The sequence below is a fragment of the Amblyomma mixtum genome, chromosome 8 (genome assembly GCF_055824585.1).
Source record: "Amblyomma mixtum isolate Tamu chromosome 8, ASM5582458v1, whole genome shotgun sequence".
Taxonomy (NCBI): Eukaryota; Metazoa; Arthropoda; class Arachnida; order Ixodida; family Ixodidae; genus Amblyomma; species Amblyomma mixtum.
The window spans coordinates 13086166-13110111 of NC_143019.1; the positions used below are offsets into that span (position 1 = coordinate 13086166).

At 51.0% G+C, this 23946-nt stretch overlaps 3 protein-coding genes across 3 annotated transcripts in view; all 3 read left to right on the forward strand.

Annotated features, from left to right (window-relative positions):
• Window positions 1-7020: 7020 nt before the first annotated feature.
• LOC149331382 (disintegrin and metalloproteinase domain-containing protein 10-like) lies at window positions 7021-9155 on the forward strand. Its single transcript, XM_089555487.1, has one exon. The coding sequence runs from the start codon at window positions 7080-7082 to the stop codon at window positions 9153-9155; it is 2076 nt and encodes a 691-aa protein (XP_089411613.1). The 5' UTR covers window positions 7021-7079.
• Window positions 9156-9269: 114 nt separating this feature from the next.
• LOC149331383 (uncharacterized) overlaps window positions 9270-23946 on the forward strand; it is a 28568-nt gene continuing 13891 nt past the window's right edge. Inside the window, exon 1 of the mRNA XM_089555489.1 lies at window positions 9270-9382. The gene's annotated coding sequence lies outside the window, so the exon portion shown is untranslated. The remainder of the gene's footprint in view (window positions 9383-23946) is intronic.
• LOC149331384 (endothelin-converting enzyme 2-like) lies at window positions 21280-23676 on the forward strand. Its single transcript, XM_089555488.1, has one exon. The coding sequence runs from the start codon at window positions 21280-21282 to the stop codon at window positions 23674-23676; it is 2397 nt and encodes a 798-aa protein (XP_089411614.1).

Consider the following 23946-nt stretch of genomic DNA (forward strand, 5'->3'; position numbering starts at 1 on the left):
AGTCTCGCCACCGTACCCGCCTGCTCCGCTCTAGCTGTTCAGGTGTAGCCTCCTTGATGGCAAGGAGCTCGCAAACGCGGGAGGCCTGCGTCTGAGAGACGTCGACCTCGGGCAGGGTGGCGGTGAGAGACTCGGCCGTCCGACAGACATACCGGAAGAACGCCGGCTGCCGTTCGGCTGAAGGACCTACGAGTTCACCAAAAAAGAGGCGCCGCGAAGTCCCGAGAAGGTAGGCGAGGAGCCCTCTTCCCGGGTAGTCGGTGGCGTCGACCAGGTCGCGGACGCCTCTAACAGCAAGCACGCTGCACATTGTGCGCAGGTTAGGCAGGCTGAACCCGCCCATGCGCGTGGGAAGACGGAGGAGCGCGCGAGCGACGGTCTCCGTTTTTCCCGCCCAGAAAAAACTGCCACAGAGAGTGGCCAAGCGGCGCGTAAAGGTTCGCGGCGGACAAGCGACGCGAGCTATATAATAGAGCGGCGCGCACACCGATGACCTGATGATAAACGCGCGTTCCGACAGCGACAGGCGGAAACGCGTTGCTACTGTCAGGCGTCGCTCAGCGGTCGCTCTCAACTCGGTCCACGAGTCGCGGGCTACCTCCCCCGAGGAGAGGAACACGACTCCAAGCACCTTACAAGCCGGGACCCACTCCACCTCGCCCAGCAGGTCCGACGCGAAGGCCCCGAAACGCAGAGCCTTGCTCTTGCCCCTGTTGAGGAGGGCGCCGGACAGCTCGCTGTAACTGGAAAAAAGCCGTACAAACGCTACGAAGCTGTCCGCGTCCCTCAGAAACAAGGACACGTCGTCAGCGTACGCTGACACCTTCACCTGGCCCTGGCCAGGCAAAGGGAAACCGCGAATCGATGGAGACTCTGCTACGCGACGCAAGAGCGGGTCTAAACATAACACGAAGAGCATAGGTGACAGGGGACAACCCTGGCGAATACCGCGCTCTATCCCGAAACGTGCGGACAACGCCCCGTTGAAGAGCAAGCAAGCTGTAAGATCGGAGTACAGCCGCTCCAACCGCTCTACGAACTCCGGCGGAAAGCCGAAAGCCCCGAGAACTCCAAAAAGGTATCGGTGCTCGACCCGATCGAAGGCTTTAGCCTGATCGAGAGAGACAAAACAACCCGGAATTCCTGTTCTCGAGGTGAACGTGAACAAGTCACGCGTTAGTGCGAGAGACGAGAACACCGAGCGTCCAGGCACGCTGCAGGTCTGCGCAGGGCTTACGAGCACCGATAAAACCTTACTCAACCTTTTAGCCAGCAGTGACGCCACGATCTTGCAGTCTGCGTTTAGCAGAGTGATCGGGCGCCACGCCTGCGGGTCAGATCGACACCCGCCGGGCTTCAGGATGAGCACTACGCGGCTCTCTCGAAAAGACTCCGGCCTCTCGCCGTCCCTGACGAAGGCGTTCACCATCCGAAGGAGGTGATCCTCCAGGACGGTGTAAAACCTAGCATAAAAGCTGATGGGGATGCCGTCAGGGCCTGGAGCTGAGGCGGCGTTCATGCCCTTAACGGTGGCGAAGAGCTCTTCCGCGCCTACGGGAGCGCTCAGCTGCGCGCCGAGATCGCTCGGGACCTGCGGTAGCGTAGCGCAGAAACTACGGAGGGAGGCCATTTCTTTTCCTCAAGAACCTAATAATATAAATCAATGCGATTTGTGGGGCAGAGTATGTGTTTGCGTCAGTGTGCGCCTCTGACGGTGCCGGGCGGCCTGATCCGGGCGGCCTGACGGTGCCGGGCGGCAACATTTTCGTGCGGATTTCGAAAGCGCATGACACTTGTTTTCAGTCTGCTCACGATAATATAATTTTTGTTGTACCACTTGAGTAATTTACAAATCTCTACTCGAAGATGGCTCTCTGCTTGTTCGTAATTGAAATGAGCTGTTACCAATGCCATATCATCCGCAAACTGATACATTCTAGATCTTTCGCTGTAAATTAACAATATCATTTATGTATCGATTGAATAAAAATGGTAGTGATGAGCACTGTGGTACGCCGTTCTACGTTCGGGTCACTATACTTCCCTTCAATTTTATTGTGTCTTGGTGGTTTTGAAAGCAGTGTTTTATCCAGAAATAAAAACGGTCCCTGAAACCCCAAGCGTTGAGGTTATAAGAAAGTTATCTCTGACAAGTGTATCAAACGCACACGTCAAATGCAAGAAAAACGTGAAATCGATTTCATTCCGATCAATTTTTGCCTAAACATAATCACAAAATTTATAGACTAAGGATTTCATGCTGTGTTCTTTCCTTTCAAGTAGGCGGCATTGTTCACAAGTGGTGATTATCACTACTTTATACGCGTGTGTTTCCGTTATGTGTAAAATTACACACAATATTGATATGCTGTAATTCATGTAATATTTTTGTCCTTTTTTTTGTAAACGGACTTTACAGTATATACTTTAAGTTTATTAGGTGAAGTTCCCGCAGTGAGGCTTCCATTAACTATTTCAAGCATAATTTGCCGAACTAAAGTTTTTAAGTATGTCTCTCGACTTTTTCTGTATATGCCTGCAGGTTTGCAGATTGACATTTGACGTACAACATTCAACAGATCTGTCTTCGTCATCAGTGGCAGAAAATCTGTTTGCAAAACATGAAGCTGGCTGTAATTCACCATTATTCACTTTCGGCTATGTATCTTTAATTCTGCTTTAGGATTCACAAAATGGTCATCAAACGTATTCCTGCCAGGGTCTCAGCATGAAGCTGATTCTTGAGGTTGCCTTCAATTGATTGGTCAACAATTCGTTTCTTTTTTCTCACCCATATATTGTTTCAACGCTCGCCATGTATTTTTCGATCTGTCTTTTGTTTTAGCAAATTTATTTTCAAAAATCGTTTCCTAGCTAACCGCAGTTTAGAGGTTATATTATTTTGAAGCATTCTGCATTATAATTTTACCTTCATGTTATCTGATGATGATAGTGAATTATTTATGGTGCAGGGGCATCTGCGGCCAAAGAGCGCCAAGGCACAAAGTTGCCTACTCTAGTTGGGGTCAAAGACCCATTTCCCGAGCATTTCACCCTTAATAAGCCGAGCACCAGGCCAGAGGAAAGCTTGTACCCACTGTACCACCGGTGGGTACCCGGCGGCACTGGGGATCGAACCCCCGCACCTACCGCATGAGAGGAGGATGTTCAACCACTCACCGCTGCTGTACCTTCATATTATCTTGATCTTTCTTGCACTGTTTCAAAATGTAATCCTTCACAATACTTTCCTTTTGAATCAAGAGAGCTTCCTTGTTAAATTTTTCTCTATTTCTGTTACATTTCATACGCGCAGGATTTTCAGATCCTTTTATTTGCTAGTCTTAAAGCCCTCTTTCCGCATTCAGTTACTCATTCATCTAACAAAAATCAATTGGCCACTTGTTTTGATAAATCTGTCTCCTGCTGTCAATTACATGATTGCAAAATATGTTTGAGCCCCGGAGTGTCTTTGCCCCAGACTTGGTCCATTGCCCACGGTGGGCATACGCCCTTCTCCATACAAAGACAAAAATCACTTGACAGAGGCTAAACCCTTATTCGACTCCTCAAAACTCACGCTTGGCTAGGGTTATCTACTTCCTTTTGATGGAGTATAAAGAACTTCCATCTGAGTGGCCTAAAAGAACAGCATCAATAACCATCTGGACAGACAAGGTGTTTTATCAAAGACTTTAGTCGATTTTAAAAAATAGGCTTTCTAAGTTAGAACAGCGTTTTTTTTTTTCTGAATAGCACTGTCAGTGGTGTAGTACATCAGAATACAGCTAAAATGTGAAAACTAGTAGGCTGGCTACAAATACTGAATAGTTAACATTTAAACTGTTACCGTTAGGCTCCTTAATCAATGAAAGGCGCGTAGCCCACCGCAAGTAAAATACATTTCATTTTTTCACAATTTCGAAAACTCTGTTACCTTTGGCGCTGCGGCCCAACAAATTTTGGCTACATCGCGCCAAATTACACGCGATTTCGAGAAGCTTGCAGGCAAAGCAATCTGTCTAGTGCAGCTAACTCGTCGAAACAGCCAAAATTTGTTGGGCCAAAGCACCGAGGGTAATCGCGTTTTCTAAATTCTAAAAAGTGATATGGATATAACAATGGATTACACGCCTCTCAATAATTTAGGAGCACAACGGTAATAGTTAGAAGTTAACTATTCAATATTAGTTAACCAGCCTGCTAGTTAGCACATCTTAGCTGTATTCTGATGTGCTACATCGCTGACAAAGCTATGACGAAAAAGCGCTCTTCTGACTCAAAACACCTATATTTAAAAATTGTGTAAAGCCTTAGGTGAAACACCCTGTATATTTTGTCAACAGTACATGGTGTAAGTGCGAGGAACTTCCAAAATGTATGCTCGTTGCTGCAAGACCCGTGCACACCCTCGCGACTTTTTCGTCGTCTGATGGTGTCCGCCACATGCTCCTCTTTGCTATCGTTTCAGCGAAAGGGTAGAAGACGACATGGCGTTCGAACTCTAACTTGTCCGTGGCTGCGGTGTATTCACGCGTTTCAAAATGATGAATGTTACGAGTACTTTTCTGGAGGTTCAGTTGGCAGTATTGAAATATTATTTCCTTTTAACACCTGATTTTGTGGTACCTTAATAAAGACGAAGTCGATTCAAGTCTCCAAAAAAAAAAAAAAGATTATGCGGTTGTTAAATCATACCCAACAATTGTGGACAACAACAGCATTATTGAGCGAGAAACCGCTGATTAACGCAGTTTTTTTTTTCATATAATGTAATATTTCCCAAAAACAATCAATATATCCGCAGATCTCCCGACTGCAGTCGAATTTTTTTTCCTATTAACGTTCTTCCGTCGTCAAAAGCGTTCCCCATTGGTTTTCTATGGCAGTCTTAACTGTGCGATGTAAGCGATTGAAAACAGTTTAAAATAAATATTCGGCTATATATCAGGAGGATTGACCATTACCTTCAATATTTCCATAACAGCATCTTACAATTTTTAAATTTTCAAAATTTTTATCCGAGAATGTTGGACATGCGCTCACACACAACATGGTGCGAATTGCTTCTCTCGAACCTCTATAGCGTCTATATTTCGAACCAAGCGTCTATAATTCGAACCCGGCAAAGGCACTACATTATTCTAATCACTTGCACTTCGATATAAAGGGAATGGTATCGAAACGAGTCGCTCATGCACTAAATTGTGCTGGTCACGGAGGTTGGACCACGTCGGCACGCGTTAGGCATTTACGTAAGTGTGCGTGACTGCTCAGCACTGAGGGCAGCAGACGAATCTGCAGAGGTCTCCTTCACGCGTCGACACTATACTATAGTCCGATGTCAGGTGGTAGCCGCGAGTTTTCCACTGGCTGCCAATTTCTTGAAGGCGAAATTCTAGAGGCCCGTGTGCTGTGCGATGTCAGTGCACGTTAAAGAACCCCAGGTGGTCGAAATTTCCGGAGCCCTTCACTACGGCGTCCCTCATAGCCTGAGTTGCTTCGGGACGTTAAACCCTAATGAACCAAACCAAACCAATTCGACCTTTCCACAGTACATTGTCGCATCGCTTGACCACTGCGCCGGATGTGGTAAGAGGACTTGCCGTGATCTATCTATGTGACACGTTTTGCATAGTTGCGTAGTCGGAATTGGAGTAGGTTGGCAACTGAAAGGAGAATGCTATCGAATTTTCTTCGGATCAATCCAACTGATAGCCTCCGCTTTTTTCAGCCGGAATTTCGTCCGGTGGACTGTATTCGGGATGCGGACTGTATTCCAGAAATTACGGTAACTAACTTTTTGATGTCATTACCACAAACCAAATTACAATAATGTAAGCTAGATGCAAAAAATGTGTTGTAGGGCAATAGATATAACAAATTATAGGGTCTGCTGTTTACCAGTATACTGTAGCACTTGAGACGCCTGTGAAGCTACCAAGGGTCACTATAGGTTATAATGACACTTTATCCAATACAAAGATAACGAGAATCGAGGGCATCATAATAAATTCCCCAACAACGCGACTCTAAAGCGGGCCCTGAAGTGGGAACTATTGACAAACCCTGTACAAAGGTCTCCGGACATTTCGCGTAGCCTGTGGGGAAGTGTTTCGAGCACCCTATATAACGAGTGGCTTGCGGTTCTAGCGTGGACAGAGGTCGCATCCACAAGAGCGAGCAGGATCATCATTATAGTGACCACCAGTACATCGAAGGCCTTCTTGATGGTTTCATGTGACTGCCGCCGTTATCGTGACACAGTCGTATAACCGTTTATTTCACTGTGGATGGGACGACGATTCGCTCGTTCTTTCCCGTTCCGAGGTTAGTCGCGTTAAAAGACACCGAATCTGAAATTTTGCTTGCAACGTAAACTTGCACAAGAACCGGTGCTTGTCAGCTGCGGAAGGGTCCCAAAACGCTTTCGAGAACATTTAAGAACCCGCCACGGTGGCTCAGCGGGTAGGGCGCGGAGTTCTCGGGTTCGAACCCGGCCGCGGCGGCCGCGTTTCGATGGAGGCGAAATGCAAAAGGCGCCTGAGTGCTGCGCGATGTCAGTGAAGGTTAAAGATCTCCAGGCGGTCGAAATGATTCCGGAACCCTCCACTACGGCACCTCCTTCTTGCTTTCTTCTTTCACTCCCTCCTTTTCCTTTCCCTTACGGAGCGGTTCGGGTATCCACCGAGATGTGAGACAGTTACTGCTCCATTTCCTTTCCTCAAAAAACAATTTTCAACATTTAATAGCGAGAAAGATAAGAGGAATAGCTATATTTGACCAAGCGATCGGGCACGCAGGTCCCTGGGTCCCTGAACGACGCCGCTGCTCTACACGTCCATGGGTTCATGGAGTTCCATGACGTGGGCGGCCCCGGTCAGTGGCGACCTTCTGCCTGGCCGGGGCCGTCGAACGCGCCAAGGTCTCCCATTCCTCCCACGCGGTTAGGTGAACATTCGACGTCTTCTCAGGACACCACAAGCTACCACGTGACCAGAGAGGCAGTGCGCGCGGCAGTGGAAGACGACGAGGCAGAGGAGGAAGCCGGTGCGGGGGTTGCTTGCGGGGGCGGTGAAATGGGCCCGCGGCGGTCGCAGCTGCTGCTGCTGCCATGGCTGCTGATGGGAGCCGTGTGCGGAGGCGAGCTGAGCGACTTCGTGAGCCGCTACGAGCGGGTTCGCATGCAGGCGTTCAGCGTGCCGCCCACGCGCAGCGTGGACGCCATGGACGTGGCCTCCGACTCGCAGGGCGGCTACCGGGTCTCCTTCGAGGCCTACGGCCAGCTCTTCAACCTGTCGCTGGCCGAGGACCCGAGACACGTGAACCGGATCCCGGTGTTCGTGCACAACACGAGCGGCGTGTCGCGGGTCGCCTACGAGACTGACTACAGCCTCTACATCGGCCGGCTTGAGGACAACCCGCGCTCGGAGGTGATGGGCTACTTCCGCGACGGCGTCTTCGACGGCGTCATCCGCACCGAGAACAACGTATACTTCGTCGAGCCGGCCGACAACTTCTTCCTGGAAAAGCAGAACTACGACGCGGTCGTCTACTCTGGAATGGAGGTCATGGCGCCCGACTGCGTCACCATGCGCGGAGGGGTGCGCGCCTGCTTCCAGAACACGACGCGTGCCGCTGTCGGCCCCTCCAAACAGCTGCAGAGGCTGTCGCCCGACGAGGACCTGCTGACGCGTATGAGCGCCCAGAGGATGCGCCCTTCCTCCTCAACGTCCTCCAACTCGGGGGGCCTGCGCGTGTGCGGCATCGAGCTGCTGGCCGACCACTCGTTCTTCCGTTCGCGCAACCGCAACGTGAACCTGGTCGTGCAGGAGATGATTCTGCATCTACACTACGCCGACCTGGTGTTCCGGAACACGGACTTCCAGCTGCCGTTCCGCGTGGGCCTGATTCCCGAGAAGGTGACCATCTTCACCGAGCCCAGCAGCAAGGGCTACCCCCTGGGCCAGGAGGACCTGTCGGCCAAGGACTACCTGGCCAGCTTCTCCTTCTACGTGCAGCGCCACTGCCTCGTGGTGGGATTCTCGCACCGGCCGTTCGAGAGCAACACGCTGGGCATCTCGTTCGTGGCGAACCCGGACCCCGAGGGACCCGTGGGCGGCATCTGCGAGCTGCCCATGCGCTTCATCGACCAGGACACCATACACAGCTTCAACATCGCCTCCATCACTACCAGCACGTCGAACCGGAAGCGCGTGCCGCACGGCGTCTCCTTCGGCACGGTGACGCACGAGATCGGCCACAGCTTCGGCTCGCCGCACGACCCCGCCGCGGACCCGGCCTGCCACCCCATTGGAAAGTCGGGCTTCTTCATCATGGTCAAGTACTCGGTGGACGGCTCGCTGCCTAACCACAGGGCCTTCTCGCCTTGCTCGGTGCGCGACATGCGCAAGGTGCTGCGTGCCAAGGGAACCTGCCTGGCCGAGGACGGAGCGCGCTGCGGCAACGGCATCATCGAGCCCGGCGAGGAATGCGACTGCGGCTCGGAGGCCACCTGCGATACGCTAGACCCTTGCTGCGCGCCGGCGCCCTCGCAGGTGCACGAGACGGCGTTGGTGGAGCGGGACATGCCGTGCACGGTTCGCCGATCGGGCGGCTCCACGTGTTCGCCACGATCGTCGGCCTGCTGCAGCGACCAGTGCGGCGCCACGGTGCTGGCTGCCGGCCGCAACGCCTCCTGCCGCCCCTTCGACGAGTGCATGGCGTCGGGCATGTGCGACGACAAGGGCGTCTGCGTGCCCCTGACGGCGCGTGCTGACGGCTACCCGTGCCGCGGCACCAAGAAGACCTGCCGCCACGGCAAGTGCCAGTCGACACCCTGCCAGGACCGGGGCCTCATGGACTGCGTATGCGTGGACGAGGGTCGATTCGGCAACGACGAGTGCCACATCTGCTGCCGCAACGGGACTCGGGGTGCCTGCCTGCCCGCCATCGAGCACGGCCTCAAGTCGCTGGACGGACGTCTCTACGTGCAACGCTCGGACTTTTTCTGCCACGGCCGACGCGGACAGTGCGACGGGTTCGGCATGTGCATAGTGTCGCCCACCATATCACACAGCAGCACGTCGGCGGCTGCGGGGCTGAGGCCAGCGCTGACGGTGTTTGCGCTGCTGCTTTTGTTGAGGCAAAAATAAAGATGCGCGCGCACTCACGCACTCGGAGGGCGGTAACCTGGGGGCGGAGCCGCGGCCGCGGGTCCGGCCCGTGCGCGCGCGGCTTCGGCGGGGCGCAGTCGGCGCCAGCATGCGCCGGCCGGTCGAAGGCGTCCCGACAACCGCCAGCGAGCAGATCAGCGCGCCGCGGCCGCTCAGCTTCTCCATCGAGAGCATACTGCGCCGGCCGGGACCCGCCTCGTGGACCGGTAAGGGCGCACATTGAGTTTCAAGTGAGAGTTAAAAGTCCTGCGGAGTCTATAACAACCACAGAAAAGCTTAAATAATGTATAGTTCAGTCGTTAAAATGTCGATATGATCTCTACTAGTACGCTAAGAACTGCGTGCAGTTCTTCGCATCTATTATGAATCAACTAGCTCTACAAGATGTGGCAAGCTGATTGGGAAAATTGGCTGTTCATTATGAAGTCTGCAGTGCTCGGAAGCACGGACAATACGAAGGCGACACCACATGCGCCAACTTTCAACTGAATGTTTATTCAATGCGTGTACATCTTTTTATACAGGGTGAATGCGTCAGAATATCACCCGCAAGCCTATCACACTGCAGTTCACTTGTGCCACACATTCTAACTATTCTCCTCGCCATCAAGAAAAAAAAAAAACTCTTTGATAGCGGTACAGAAGGCGTGCTAACACATTTACTTTATAGTCTTTTTATCTGTCTTTTTCCATGATCTCTCCATACTTTAATGCATGTCAAGACATTAACAGAAACACGAAACAACTAACAAGAGAGATCATGGAGGCAAGACAGATAAAAAAGTAAATGTGTAAGCATGCCTTTTGTACTAGCTGCTATTAAAGAAAGAGTTGTTTTCTCTTCATGGCGTGAAATAGTTACAATATGTGGCGCAAGTGAACTACAGTGTGACAGGCTTGCGGGCTATCTTCTGATGCATGCACCCTGTATAAAAAGATGTACACGCATTGAATAAACATCAAATCTATTACCCAGAACACTGTTGAATCTCGCTCGACAATTAATGCGCGCAGCTCAGTTTAATCTCGAGGAATGGTCAGGACAATGCTTTTTAGTAATGTTGAAGGTGCAGCACTTAGCAACATTAGCGGAACATTGTTAAGGAGGAGGCTTGGGCAAGTTGGTGCATCATATATAAGTAAAGCCTTGTGCTGTGTTGTTCTTCCTTCGTCCCGTGTCTAGCGCTGTTTTACTTATATATAGCGGAACATTCATAACGTCAATAGAGCACTGGTGACCAATGTATTCAGTCTTCAGAGCCAAGCTCATTCAGGGGATAGCTTCTTCCAGTCAAACATCATTTGGCAACATTCACGGAACATTCATAACGCCAAAAGAGCATTGGTGTCCAATGTGGGTAAACACAGTCTTTAGAACCAAGCTCATTCTGAGGATAGCTTTTTAAGTCTTCCAGTTAAACATAGTTTTTTTTTTTTTTCCACGGTCACTTTAAAGCATGCGCGCGCAGATTATGCGCGCACAAAAATGATAAGCTCTGCGCGTGGTCGTTATACTGTTGAATACAGTCACGCCTGACTATGAGACACGGTTCCCAACCAGAAGTGTCACGTAGTATCGGTTCTATGGTACTAAGTTTAACAACTGCTCTCTAGCCATTGAGAAGCACTCGAAGGCTGTTAAGCGGCACAACAGGGGCTTGAGGAGCCGCTTACTAGTGGCACATATATCTGATATGAGCAATATCAGCGGTCACAACGCGAGAGTTCGAACCCAGTACTCAGCGCAGCCCGCAAACTCCATGGTTCGAGCCGCGCGCCGAGGCTAATCGGCTTGGGGTTTCTCCCAGGGCATTGGGGCAACGGTCGCCGAGTCGAAGCCCCTGCCGCACGTGTCCTCTCCTTTCTCCAGAAACAATGAAAGCAAGAAAAGAAGATCTGTCGCTTGAGGCGACCTTAGTTGCGGGCGCCCATACAGGGCAAAACTACTTTTTAAAATTGATTAAATTGCATTACTATTAACTTTAAGACCGCAGCGGTGGCCTAGTGGTTGAACATCCGTCTCGCATGCGGGAGGTGTGGGGTTCGATCCCCAGTGCCGTCGGGTACCCACCGGTGATGCAATGGGTACAAGCTTTCCCCTGATCTGGGGCTCGGCTTTTTTAGGGTGAAATGTTTGGGAAATGGGTCATTGACCCCACTTTGAGTGAACGAAAATACCTTGTGCCATGGCGCTCATTGGCCGCAGATGCCCTTGCGCCATAAATAATTCACTATCATCATCATTCAGTATAATAATTTGTTAACTTTCATACAAATTGCGAACATGAAGCCAAGTTGCATTACCAATTACTGCTCACAAAAAAGCAGTTACATTGCGTTCTAATCACTTCAGGGAAGTAATTGCAGTTATTTTTAAAGTACTTTCTCACTAGAGGTCCCGTTCACAATAAAGCCGGCATCTGTCGACTCACAAAAAAAAGCAGATGTCCCGCCTGCCGCAGTGGGCAGGTGGAAATGAAACTAATTCAAATAAAATCAACGGAATTGTCGCCTACCCACCGTGGCACTTCGCATCAGCTCAGTGGGCGAGAGGTAGACTTCCGAAGAACTATATGTGCACAAAAATAAGCCTTACGGGAGATCGGGAAGAGAAACCTGGGTATCACAAGCCCCATCGGTGCCTCTGTTTGAAACAGCCACCTGCCGAGGTAGTGGAGCACCGCTTAACCGCTGCACCAGTGCACCAGTATTGGACAGAGGACTCCCATGCGATCTATAAGTTTATGAAAGAGAAGCAATACACTTGCGTGAGGTATCTCTAATGCCCTCGCATTGTACTCTTTAATAAAGGTTAAGCGTCGTCCAATTTTAAATTACTTTTTTAATTCTCACAAATTAAAACATATCACTGACTGGATGCAGCTGCTGCGGTCATTTCAGATTTCTCAGTTTTCTGCATCGCAAAAGCGGCTGAGCTTCAAGTGGTAATCGATATGTGTGCCTTACATAAATTAGCTGCGTAATTTGGCATATCGTGATCAATTATCAGTTGTTCTTTCTGTACGAAGAAGTTAGGACGACAAGATCGAGGTAGACGAAGACGACAAGCGTTGCTCACGGAGCAGGACATGTTTACGAACCCTATCTTTTGTAAGGCCAACGACAACAAAATCTCGACAGCTTGTATAGGCTTTCTGACGAGGCTGCGCTGGAGTATTCCTCCCCTAGATTTCTCTCTGCACAGGTCTAGCTGGGCGCTCTCTTCTGTCTGCGCATTTTGCCATGCATCCGAATCTATAGATCATTTTTAGCCCTATTGTCGCCGCTTCCCCTCTTTGAGAAGAAGGCTGCTGGAGGAGCCCTCGCAGCATCTTGGCCTTAGTTTGAGCAGTCCGCTCTTGCTATCGTTTGACGCCACCGCATTTGGAGTCAGTCAACGATTTGTTTGTTCCGCCCTTCAAAAGTCCTAGCTAGTACCTCATCGTCTGCCTTGCTAAATCTTAAAATATTTCCTTTTCTGTTTGAATTACTTCATCTTGAATTTTTACTGATCGTTATTTATTGATTTTTTTTTCATCTTTTTTTCCTTTCTATCCATGCCGTACTCGTAAATGTGATGTGCAGATGAATAGCAATATGCCTCCCGCGGTTCTTGGTCGATCCCCCAGTGTGGGTATGCGCCATCTTTTAATAAATTTGAATGGCGAAAGGGAACGAACACGGGAAGATAGAAAGATAGAAACAGGGTCTGTGTTCGCTCATGTTGTGTTCGTTCCCTCGCGCCATTCAAATTCATTACGAACCATCTAGTCCAACAGCAAGTACTTCTACCATCTTTTCTAAGGCCAACGACAATAACGGCATATTACGAGCTTGGCCCGGAAAAAAACAAGTCAGCCATCGCTCCGATTTCCGACGACCACCAGCGACTATAAACCCCGCCCAACATCTGAAACGAACAAAGACGCAGAAACTTAAAACAACAAGCGGGCGGGCCGTGGAATTCCGGTTACCCGTAATCAGCTCGCTTAATCCCCCGCCCTGACACTCACCGCCCCCTCCTCCGTCCCGACTGTTCCCTCCAGTGCAGGCGAGTGAGGTAGCCTTCGGGCATCGGCTTATAACGCGTTTAAACGGCTTTGTGCGAAAATTTCGTAGAGATATGGGCGACCCAGTGAGAGACCCGAACGTTCGTGGCAAGCCGAGGGCATAACAGCAACAAACCGGAGCTCGGAACCTGTATACATATGGTTGGCGCGTGCACAAGGCACTTGGTGTCCGTGGCCTAGTAGGGGTTTGACGTAGGCTAGTTGGCGGGACATCTGATGCTTAACGTTAATTACACTTCAGTTTGCGGTTTGTTTGTTTTTCCTTGGAATGAAGAGGGTGGAGGTACTTTCGACTGCTGAATTTTCTTCCTTGTCAGCAAAAGTCTTGACCAGAGATTGTCTCCCGAGCCGTGAGTGCTAACTAGCACCACGGACCAGGCAACCCCAGCGATGCCATATGGATCGAGGGCAAAAGAACACAGTGTATTGTACTCGCGCTAGTCGGCAGCCGTTCGCGCGGCGGTATACGTCGGTACATATACAGACCCTTTTCAATAAGGGAGTAATTACTCATTGGCATCCACCCGAGCGCAGCCATACGGCTACAAAGGAAAGCTATACAGCTTTCTCAGAAACTTCGTAGTTAAAGAAAAATTCGTCCTGGTCCGGGGTTCGAACCCAGGACCACCGCTACACCGGAGCAGTCGCTCTACCAATTGAGCTAACCAGGACTTTTTTTTTTGTCTTTATTGCCTGTTTTGACAGATTACAACAGATCATAAACAGATGTTCTGCGCTGCACACTCAAACAACAAGAACGGACATGTGTTTCACTCGCGTGAGAAAATCAAAACTTTTTCAGGGAACACAACTCTCCCATCAACTCGATAACTTCATCTCCAAAACATAGCTCCTTGTACACTTCACGTAGCTTAAATATGCTTTCTTTGAAGTAATCGCGGACAGAACGCGCATCTTCATCACAGTGTCGTACAGCCATCCTGCTTCGCCAAATACTGTGCAGGCCAAGCAGGAAAATTACATCATATTTATAAAGATCCGGCTCTATGTCCAGGAATCGTATCCCATACGGCGTTAGGGGTAAGTCTTTCTTTATTGTACGCTGGAGCACGTCCCAAAAGAGCAGCGCATCCCAGCAATCAATAAAAACGTGTTCTATTGACTCTGGTTTGCGACACAACAAGCAGTCAGCACCCCATGGTAGAAACAATCCCTTTTCCTCCATCCATGTTTTAACCGGCAACGTCCCAGTGTGTAACTTGAAGAAGAACGTCTTCACACCCGCTGGCACCAACATTTTTCGTACTCTTTTTAAAACATTTCCTGCTTGGCCTCCACTATACATAGATCGATAGATTGGCTCCGGGAAGACAGAGTCGAGCAAATCTTTTAACAATTTCTTACGCGTGACATTAGAAAGATATTCCAAACTGAAGCGCGCATTCAGAAACCGGAAAGCAAAGACCACTTCTTTCAAAAACCTACTTGCACTGTATCTCATCCCGTCCACACTGGAAATAACATAGTTTGGCAAAGCCGAAGAAAGCCTCACTTGAATAAATGTCCGCAGGAAAGGGTCGCGTTGATCTCGAAGAAACAGAAATCTTGACACCACCTGCCTCAGGTACAAGTGTGGCAAGGAAAGACCCGGACTAAACGTGATAATTTATTAATTGAGCTAACCAGGACGGCAAGCTTATGGTAGGGCGAGAGCGAATTGATCAATAACTCGAAGTGGGAACTGTGTTGGTCAAATGTTTAGGGGAATCCCCCAAGGTGGAGTAGATTTGTAATAAGGGAGTAATTACTCATTTTAGGGATTCCCCTAAACATTTGACCAACACAGTTCCCACTTCGAGTTATTGATCAATTCGCTCTCGCCCTACCATAAGCTTGCCGTCCTGGTTAGCTCAATTGGTAGAGCGACTGCTCCGGTGTAGCGGTGGTCCTGGGTTCGAACCCCGGACCAGGACGAATTTTTCTTTCACTACGAAGTTTCTGAGAAAGCTGTATAGCTTTCCTTTGTAGCCGTATGGCTGCGCTCGGGTGGATGCCAATGAGTAATTACTCCCTTATTACAAATCTACTCCACCTTGGGGGATTCCCCTAAACATTTGACCAACAGACCCTTTTCATTTGCGGAGTGCCGTCAGAGGTAGCAGAGTCCCGCTAGCTCGCTTCGTTCCATTTCGTTTCTGTGTTTTTGCATCTCTCTCACAGTTTATCCGTATAGCTTTACAGATGGTTTGCAAGAACGCTGCACGGATTTGTCTAAGAGCGGAAATCGTTATTCGTGGAAAGCATGCACCGCCTTGATGGTCGGGCATTTCCGTTTTGCGATATGAACAGTAGTTTTTCCTTCTTTTTTTTTCAGCGGTGATTATTGCCTCGAGGCATGAAAGGAATAATTATTTCAGTAGAAAGACGTTTCCTGAATGAATCATGTTCAGAAGGGACCGATGGTGGGCTTCCTGTGTTAATAGGCAGCAGAGGACGCTATACCATCCTCCGAGAGACATCCGTTGCTGCCGTTTTCCCAGTTCTGGTTGGTCTCACTGCGGAGCAACCCGCTTCATGTGGGATGTCGGCTTCCATTTTTTGAGGAAATGCACAAGTGCTGGGCAGCCCGGGGTAGGGAAATAAGCCTTTGCAGTGAGGCAAGTTCCGAGTGATGGCTGGACCAAACCTAACTTGGTTCCTTCGAAGAGCGACCCAAACCTTTGTACTCGTCTCAAATCTCGCGCGGTGTTCCTCTATAGACTTCTTAGATTCGTATCAAGTGCTCCAAACGTGTGGGCGCAACTCTTTCCCGGAAGTAAACCTGTCCTGAAGCAGGGGGATGATGGTTTTGTGGTTTATGGGGGTTTAACGTCCCAAAGCGACTCAGGCTATAAGAGACGCCGTATTGGAGGGCTCCGGATAATTCCGACCACCTGGGGTTCTTTAACATGCACTGACATCGCACAGCACACGGGCCTCTAGAATATCGCCTCCATCGAAATTCGACCTCTGCGGCCGGGATCGAACCTGCGTCTTTCGGGTCAGCAGCCGCGCGCCGTAACCACTGAGCCACCGCGGCGGTTTTACTCGATTTAACTACGTTAAAACCCTACCACTTTTTTTTTCTGCTGGGCACAGTTTTAACGAAAAATTACGAAAGGTTTGGCTTCCGGACAATGTTCGCGATAGTCAGCCGAGAATGGCAACTAAAAGCATTTCGTGTTTTACTGAAACGCATATTGAACACTACGAATTCCTCTGCGGCACACGGGGATCTTTTTTGTTGTTGTTGTTGTTTACCTCAGTAAACATGGATTTTTTTCTTCTTCTATCGCCGTGTGCCGCAGAAGAATTCTTAGTGTTTAGTATAAGTTTCAGTAAAACATGAAATACTTTTAATTTCCATTCTCGGCTAAATGTCGCGAACTTGATTGTAAAACATTTTATTCGCCGGGAAGAGCTTGGCAAGAGGTCGCGTTAAGTTGTCGAGAGTACATAGCCCTCGACGACTTTGTCAGCCCACTCCACCGCCAAAACTTGCGTTCTGGGGTCAGAGCTAGCCAGCACGGTCTCCCACCGCTCGAGAGAAGGAGCTGTAACTAGATCACCCGGAGGTGGCTCTATTTTGCAGTCCCACAGGATGTGATCGTAGGTAGCACGTTGGCCACAGTGTTTGCAGTTTGGGTTGTAAAGATCTGGATAAATGTGCGCGAGGAGTGATGGGGTGCGTATCGATCTCTTCTGTAGACGACGCCACGTAACCTCTTGTTCTTTAGTAAGTCTTTTGTCTGGAGGGGGGAAAATTCTCCTCTCTAATTTAAAATGATTGGTGAGATCATGATATGTGATCATTGAGTCCTTCGTGAAATTCAGGGAGCCAGACTCATCCACTGCCCGGTCGACGAAACCTCGGGCTTTATTGTGGGCTGCCTCGTTCCCCGGATTCCCCGAATGGGCTGGGACCCATATCAATTCGGAATAATTTGGTGAGAATTTGGTTGCGTTAAGGATTCTAATGGAGGTGTTTGTAATTCGCCCTTTAGCGAAATTATTGATACCCATTTTGGAATCGCTGAGGATGATGCTCCCTTGGGTATGTGCTAGGGCGAGGGCTATAGCCGCCTCTTCTGCCGTTTCAGAGGATTTCGTTTTGATTGTCGCCGAGACGATGTGGTCACCATTCTCGTTCACAACCACAATTGCAAAGGCATTGGTATTTTTGTATTCTGCCGCATCTACATAAAGTGTTGCAGCGCACTGTCTGTATTTCTTATGTAAGGCTTTGGCTCGTGCTTGTCTTCTACCCTCATGGTGTAAGGGGTGCATGTTTTTGGTGAGTGGTTTGATTAGTAGGGCCGTCCTATAGTCGCGGGGTAAGTCTACTTTAGCATCGTTATTCGTAGGTTGAAAGTTAATTCCGAGCCTGGTAAGAATACTCCTGCCAGTTCTGGAATTGGCTAATCGCGCTGTTTGAGCCATTAAATGGGCTTCTTTCAGTTCATTGTAGGTGTTATGTATTCCTAACCTCATAAGCCTTTCGGTTGAGGCATTTAGTGGGAGTCCTAACGCAGCCTTATAGGCCTGCCGTATCATGCTATCCAATTTGTCCTTTTCTGCTTTCGAAAATTTGAGATAAGCGGTGGCATAGAGTATCCTGCTTAGCGGAAAGGCCTGCACTAGGCGGCATAAATCTCTTTCCCTCACCCCTTGTCTGCGGTTAGCTATGCGGCGGATTAATCGCGCCGTCGCTTCTACCGTGCGTTTTAGCTTAGTGAGTGTGTCAGTATTCTTTCCATTTGTTTGTAAATACAACCCCAGTATTCTCATGGTCTGTACCTCTTTGACAGATCGTCCATTAACATAGACGTTTATTTGCGGGGGGGATGTCGTGGTACGCCTACCTCTTTGTTTACGACGGATCACGAAGAGTTCAGATTTTTGCTCAGAACAAGTGAGGCCGGATTCCCATGCGCATGCCTCAATGATGTCCACTGCTGCTTGGAGTGTGTCTTCTATGTAGCCTTCGCATCCTTTGGTTACCCAAAGTGTGATGTCATCTGCATAGAACGTGTGATGTAGGTCTGGTATTTGTGCCAGTTTGGGGGGAATTTTGATGAGGGAGAGGTTAAAAAGGAAAGGGGACAGGACGGAGCCCTGTGGCGTTCCTTTACTTCCTATAGTGTGATTGGGGCAGACTCTATTGTTCCGACCGTTATCACTGCTGTTCTGTTAGTGAGGAAGGATCGGATGTAGTTGTACGTCCTTTCTCCGGGGTTGATTTCTGACAAGTTTGTCAAAATGGCTTTGCGGGTGACGTTGTCGAAAGCTTTAACAAGGTCTAAACCCAATATTGCTTTCGTTCCTGTTCCCTCGTCAGCCTCAATTATGTCCTTGTTAAGCTGCAAGAGTATGTCCTGGGTAGATAGTTGGGCCCTGAATCCTAACATTGTTTCAGGTAGGAGGTTCATGTCCTCCGCATAGTTTTGGAGCCTATTGAGGATGGCATGCTCCATGAGTTTGCCTAGGCATGATGTTAATGAAATTGGGCGTAGATTCTCAGTGCTGAGTTTCTTACCCGCTTTAGGAATAAAAGTGATTTTCGCGTGTTTCCACTCTGGTGGTATGTTGCCTGCATGCCAGTATTTGTTCATAAGGTCTGTAACCGCCGCGATCGACGTTGCGTCTAAGTTCCTGAGAGTCTTATTTGTTACTTTGTCTGGTCCTGCCGCAGATGATGTCCGCAGTTTTCCAATTGCGTACCAGACCTCTGCGTCTGTGATGTCTGCGTCTAAATGATGTCGCGAACGTCGCGAATGTCGCGAACGTCGTCTGGAAGCCAAACCTTTCGTAATTTTCCCTTAAAACGGTTGCGCATCCTTCTTTTTCTTTCTTTCTACTCTTCTTTGTCTTTATGATCGATGTACCCTGTTGCGTGCTATATTCTCATTTCAACTTCCTTAGCTTTACGTTCCCAGTGCATTGGTTGGACGTGCGCTGTAAGGAAATTTTCGCCCTTAAGTGTGCGTTTTCGTGTTATAGCTATAGCCCCCTTACACACCCCCAAAATTGGTGAAAAGTATATGGCGGTCGCATCCATACAGTGGGGTGTAGTAATTAAAGTTGCACCTTTTCGCGACTGCTTTGCAATTTCACTGGTGGTGATTATTTTATAGTTTAAAAAATACCGAATGCTTTGAAAGATGCTAGTCATTTTGTGATGTGTGCACTATTAAAGAGAATCTGAACAGTCCCCATGAAAAGCTGCCGACGACTCGTCTCAATATGCACGTTGCGCGATAATAAAGAAAATTGCCAGATGCGCCCCAATAGTTTAATATTAGAGCAGGACACATGCTGGACAACTCTCAAGCCGAGTAATTATAGGACACCTATGAAACAAGAACAAATTTTTTTAACAGCTAGAACCCAATAACGTGAGGTAAAAGTTAGAGAGAGGTGGAAATGTTCTCGATTTTCACACCACTAAAGCCAAGACGTCGGTTGCCAAATTGTCTAATGTTGGAAGTATCTTCCGTGCGAGGATGAACGGAGTCAATGTGGAGGCGACGAGAAAATGGAGGTAATTTGGTCCGATTAGTAATAATGTTACTGACAAAGGACGGCTAAAAAATGCGACTGCGGCCGCTTATCTGTTTTTTCAGCCAGCGTCTGCTTCGGCGGACGCGGTTGTTGCTGCGACGCGCGTCTTTTCTTTCACTCTTTTCTCTGATCTTTTTAACTCTCCTCTATCTGCACGTGGCAGCGGTAGTGGCTCGACTGGAGCCAGTTGACAGGCCCGTGCAATTTTCTTTTCATTCTTCTCTCAGTCGCAATAACAACAACAATCTCGTAAATGAGATAACTTTGTTTGCAACAAATAACGTCTAAGTGTTCTGGACGATCCAAACTGATTGGCCTATAGAGCTGTTTTCTGCAGTTTTATTGATGGATCGATATACGACGGATATGTAAGGCCCCTGCATCAACACAACGTGCGAGCTTTGATTGGAAGGTGCTGAAGTATCAGGTTTTGAAAGACTTTAGTCAAATTGAACTTTTGGCTTCTGAGCGAAACCAAAACTTGAAATGAGGTTGTTTGACTCGGGACACGTTAAACTTACATGCCTGTGTCGTTGAACGTTAGCGTGTGCGCCTGTTTGCGTTTCAGCGTGGTCGGCAGCAGAAGCGCTTTGTGGGGTGGTATGGTATGGTATGGTATGGTATGGTATGGTATGGTATGGTATGGTATGGTATGGTATGGTATGGTTTGGTACGGTATGGTACGGTACGGTACGGTACGGTACGGTATGGTACGGTATGGTATGGTATGGTATGGTATGGTATGGTATGGTATGGTATGGTATGGTATGGTATGGTATGGTGGTGTGTCCAGACGTTTCACCGGCTTCGGCGGCCGGAAATGGCATCGCAGGCGGCTCTGAGGAAAAAAAGGCAAGGGAATGAAACTGGGAAAAAAATCCCAACAAAATACGGCGCCAGTTCTTAACCGATGCTTTGATACTGCCACAACCACCCACAATCCCTGTTCCCTAGTTTTTTATTTCCCGCATCCGCTGTTCGGGACAAAAAAGGAAGTTAATGACATCCCAGCGAAGCCTATAAACTACCCTGTGTGCCTCCTGTGACGTGCGCTTTTTTCGGACTGCCAAGAAGTAGAAGCGCCTTTCTACAACTTCAGCTATTTTATTGTTTTCTATAGTGTCGCCTAAGAATTAACGCGTAGGACTTCGCGGAAGCCAGAACACTGGTTCTAACCTTTCACCACCTGACATGTGCAGGACATGTTACGCGAGAACTGGTAAAGCTGAACTGAAAACGCTGAGAATAAACAAAAAAACACCATCATGCGAACAATCGACTCATTGACTGAGGTACCGTTGCAAAGGTAATCCCACCAGTAGCTAACAACAACCTCAACCTCAACTGAGGCGCCAAGCGCCACTCGTCACGACTGAGCGTCGAAAAACGGCGGCCTCCGCTACCAATACACGGCTCCGAGCGCCACGCTGCGGCCCACTGGGCGCTGCCACTCGGGCGCCGAAGAAGAAGCCATGCAGCATGGCCCTTCGGTCGAGTTGGCCTGGGACGAACCCGGCCGCCGCGGGACCCGCTACTCGCCGCGGGCGGTGCGCCGCCTGGCGTCGTCCGAGGACCGCGTCACGGACGACTCCTCGGACACGCTGGTGTCGGAGGCGCGCCGGAAGCCCTTCAAGCTGCGGCACTTGATGGCCGGGCCGCCGCCACCGGCGACCGACGACTACGGCGAGGAGTCCGAGTACAGTAGCAGCAGCAGCAGCAGCACCTGCGCGGGCCGCAGCGCCTCTGGGTGGCGAGGGAGCATCAAGCCCACGCCGGCGCCGGGCTCCGTCTTCGCGGTCGTCAGCACGGCCGTCGTGCTGCTCTGCTCGGGAGCCCTGCTCTACCTGTACGTGAACTGGTCCAACGACCGGCTCGGCCAGGTGGCCGCCGCCACTCGCCACGCCGCAGCGGTCGCAGGCGGCGCGGAAGCCGGCAGCACCAGCGGCGTCAGTACCGACACGTCCACCACCCTCGACAACGGCACGTTGCCCGTATCCACCACAGAGTCATCCGAGCCCGAGCCGGAGGCTGCGCCGGCAGCGCCTCAAAGACCTCTGCGTGGTGTGTGCCTCAGCCGCTTCTGTCTGGCGCACTCGTCCTACTTAGAAGGCTACCTGGACTGGGCCGCAGACCCATGTGCGGACTTCTATGCCTTCGTGTGCCGCCGAAGGCGCCAGTCGTCGGACGCCCTTCTCGTGGCCCATGCGGAACGGGCGCTCCTCGAGGGTTTCCGTGGAGGCCGTGCTCCGCCGCTGTTGGACCAGTGCTTGAAGAACCCCGAGCCGCCTGCTGGCGTCCAGCGACGCCTCCTACGGGAGCTCCTGGAAGACGTCGGACTGGGCTCCTGGCCGTTCCGCAACAACCGCGACCATGTGGACGTGTTTCGCGTGACGGCCACACTTGCGCGAGACCTGGGGCTAGAAGCGCTGTTGTCCGTCGAACTGCTGCACAACCCAGCCGCGGAGACACTCGTGGCCGTGGGCGAGCCGGACCTCCTCATCGGCCAGCACCGACGGCTACCGCGGTGGTACACCGACAGCGTGGCTGCCGCGTTCCGCATAGGGGGAGGCGTGGCCGAGTCCAACGCCAGCATCGGCGTGCGCGATTTCTCCGAGAAGCTTGCCGAGATAACGAGCAGTCGCGGCGACGAAGACTTCGTGGCCAGCCGGTTCCGGATAACCAGCGTCGCCTCGTACGCCGCGTACAAACCGCTCCTCTCGCTCGTGCTGCGCGGACTGGTGACTGTGCGCGACCAGACGCGCCTTCTGGTTAAGAGCGACCGCTACCTTCGCGCGTTGCGCTCGGTGCTGCAGATGACGCGCGGTTCGAACGTGCTCAACTATCTGGGCTTCCGTCTGGTCGTACACATGTCGCCCTTACTGGGCGAAGAGTTCCGCGAGCTGTGGGACTTGCGGCTGCGCCAACTGGGCGGCACGCCCTCCACGTCGTGGCCCCGCTGGAAGCGTTGTCTGCGCCATCTGGAGCCACTACTGCAAGACGTGTACATGACGGCCTTCGCGCGACTGCTGGATGCCAAGCTGGAGCTGTCCGCGCTCGCCGCCCTCGCCTCCGAGTTGAAGGGTCGTCTGGTGGCCTCTCTCTCCTCGCTGCCGTGGATGGCCGCTGCCGATCGACCCCGTGCCCGCAACGTCCTGGCCGCTGTGCGGGTGCGCTTCTTCTACCTGCGGCCGACCGCGCAGCAACACGCGCACCACAGACCCATGCCTGGACGCCTCCTGACCGCGTACCGCGACGCCTGCCGCTCGACCCTGAACGCGCGCCTCAGTGCTGGGGGTCGCTGGAAAGGCTCGGTCTTCGACACATGGCCGCGATGGGACTGGGCCAGCGGCGCAGTCTTCGTGCCGGCGGCGCTGCTCGACCTTGGCCAGCTGGCGGACGAAGAGTCGCTGGGGGTGCAGGTGCCTCGGCTGGCCAGTCGCCTGGCCCGCAGCCTACTCCAGGCTGTACACCAGCGCAGCCACGCTTTCGGCCGCGTCGAGTGGTCGCTGAACACGACTGCTGGTCTGCACAGACTAGAGGCGTGCTTGGACGCGCACATCTCGGACGTGACCTCGGCGCGCCGCTGGTTGGACAACGCGGCACTCTCCCCGGCGCAGGCGCAGTTCGCCGCCTACCTGCGCGAGCGCCGTGTGCCGATGGGGGACAGCCTGAGAAGAGGCCTGACCACGCGCCAGCTGTTCCACGTGCTGCTGGCGACCAGCCTGTGTGCGGGTCCCAGCGAGGAGGCCCGCGTGCGCGTCAACCAGCCGCTCAGAAACTCGGCCAGCTTCGCCGCGTTGTGGAACTGCACGCAGGAGGCGCCCATGAACGCGGAGCGCAGGTGTCCCATCTGGAGCAGCAGCCAATAAAGAGGCCACGGCGCATGATCACGGGTTTCCTCATGGCGACGCACGTGACAGCCACGTGGAGAGCTCACGCGCCGTAAAGCGCGCTCTTCTTGTTGATGAAAGGAAATACCTGTGGAGCACGGAGAATTACCCCCTCAATTAAAAACAAAGTGTGAGAGTAAGCCCGCACGAGCAAGATTTAGAAGTGTTAATGACGATTCAGATTAGAGGACGAAAACAGAGTCAATTTTTGTGGAAAATAGGTGTTGAGAAAGACTGGATTCTTGCTGC

Excerpts from the sequence above, each read along its gene's own strand:
- LOC149331382 (XM_089555487.1), top strand. The coding sequence starts at position 7,080 with ATGGGCCCGCGGCGGTCGCAGCTGCTGCTGCTGCCATGGCTGCTGATG.
- LOC149331384 (XM_089555488.1), top strand. The coding sequence starts at position 21,280 with ATGCAGCATGGCCCTTCGGTCGAGTTGGCCTGGGACGAACCCGGCCGC.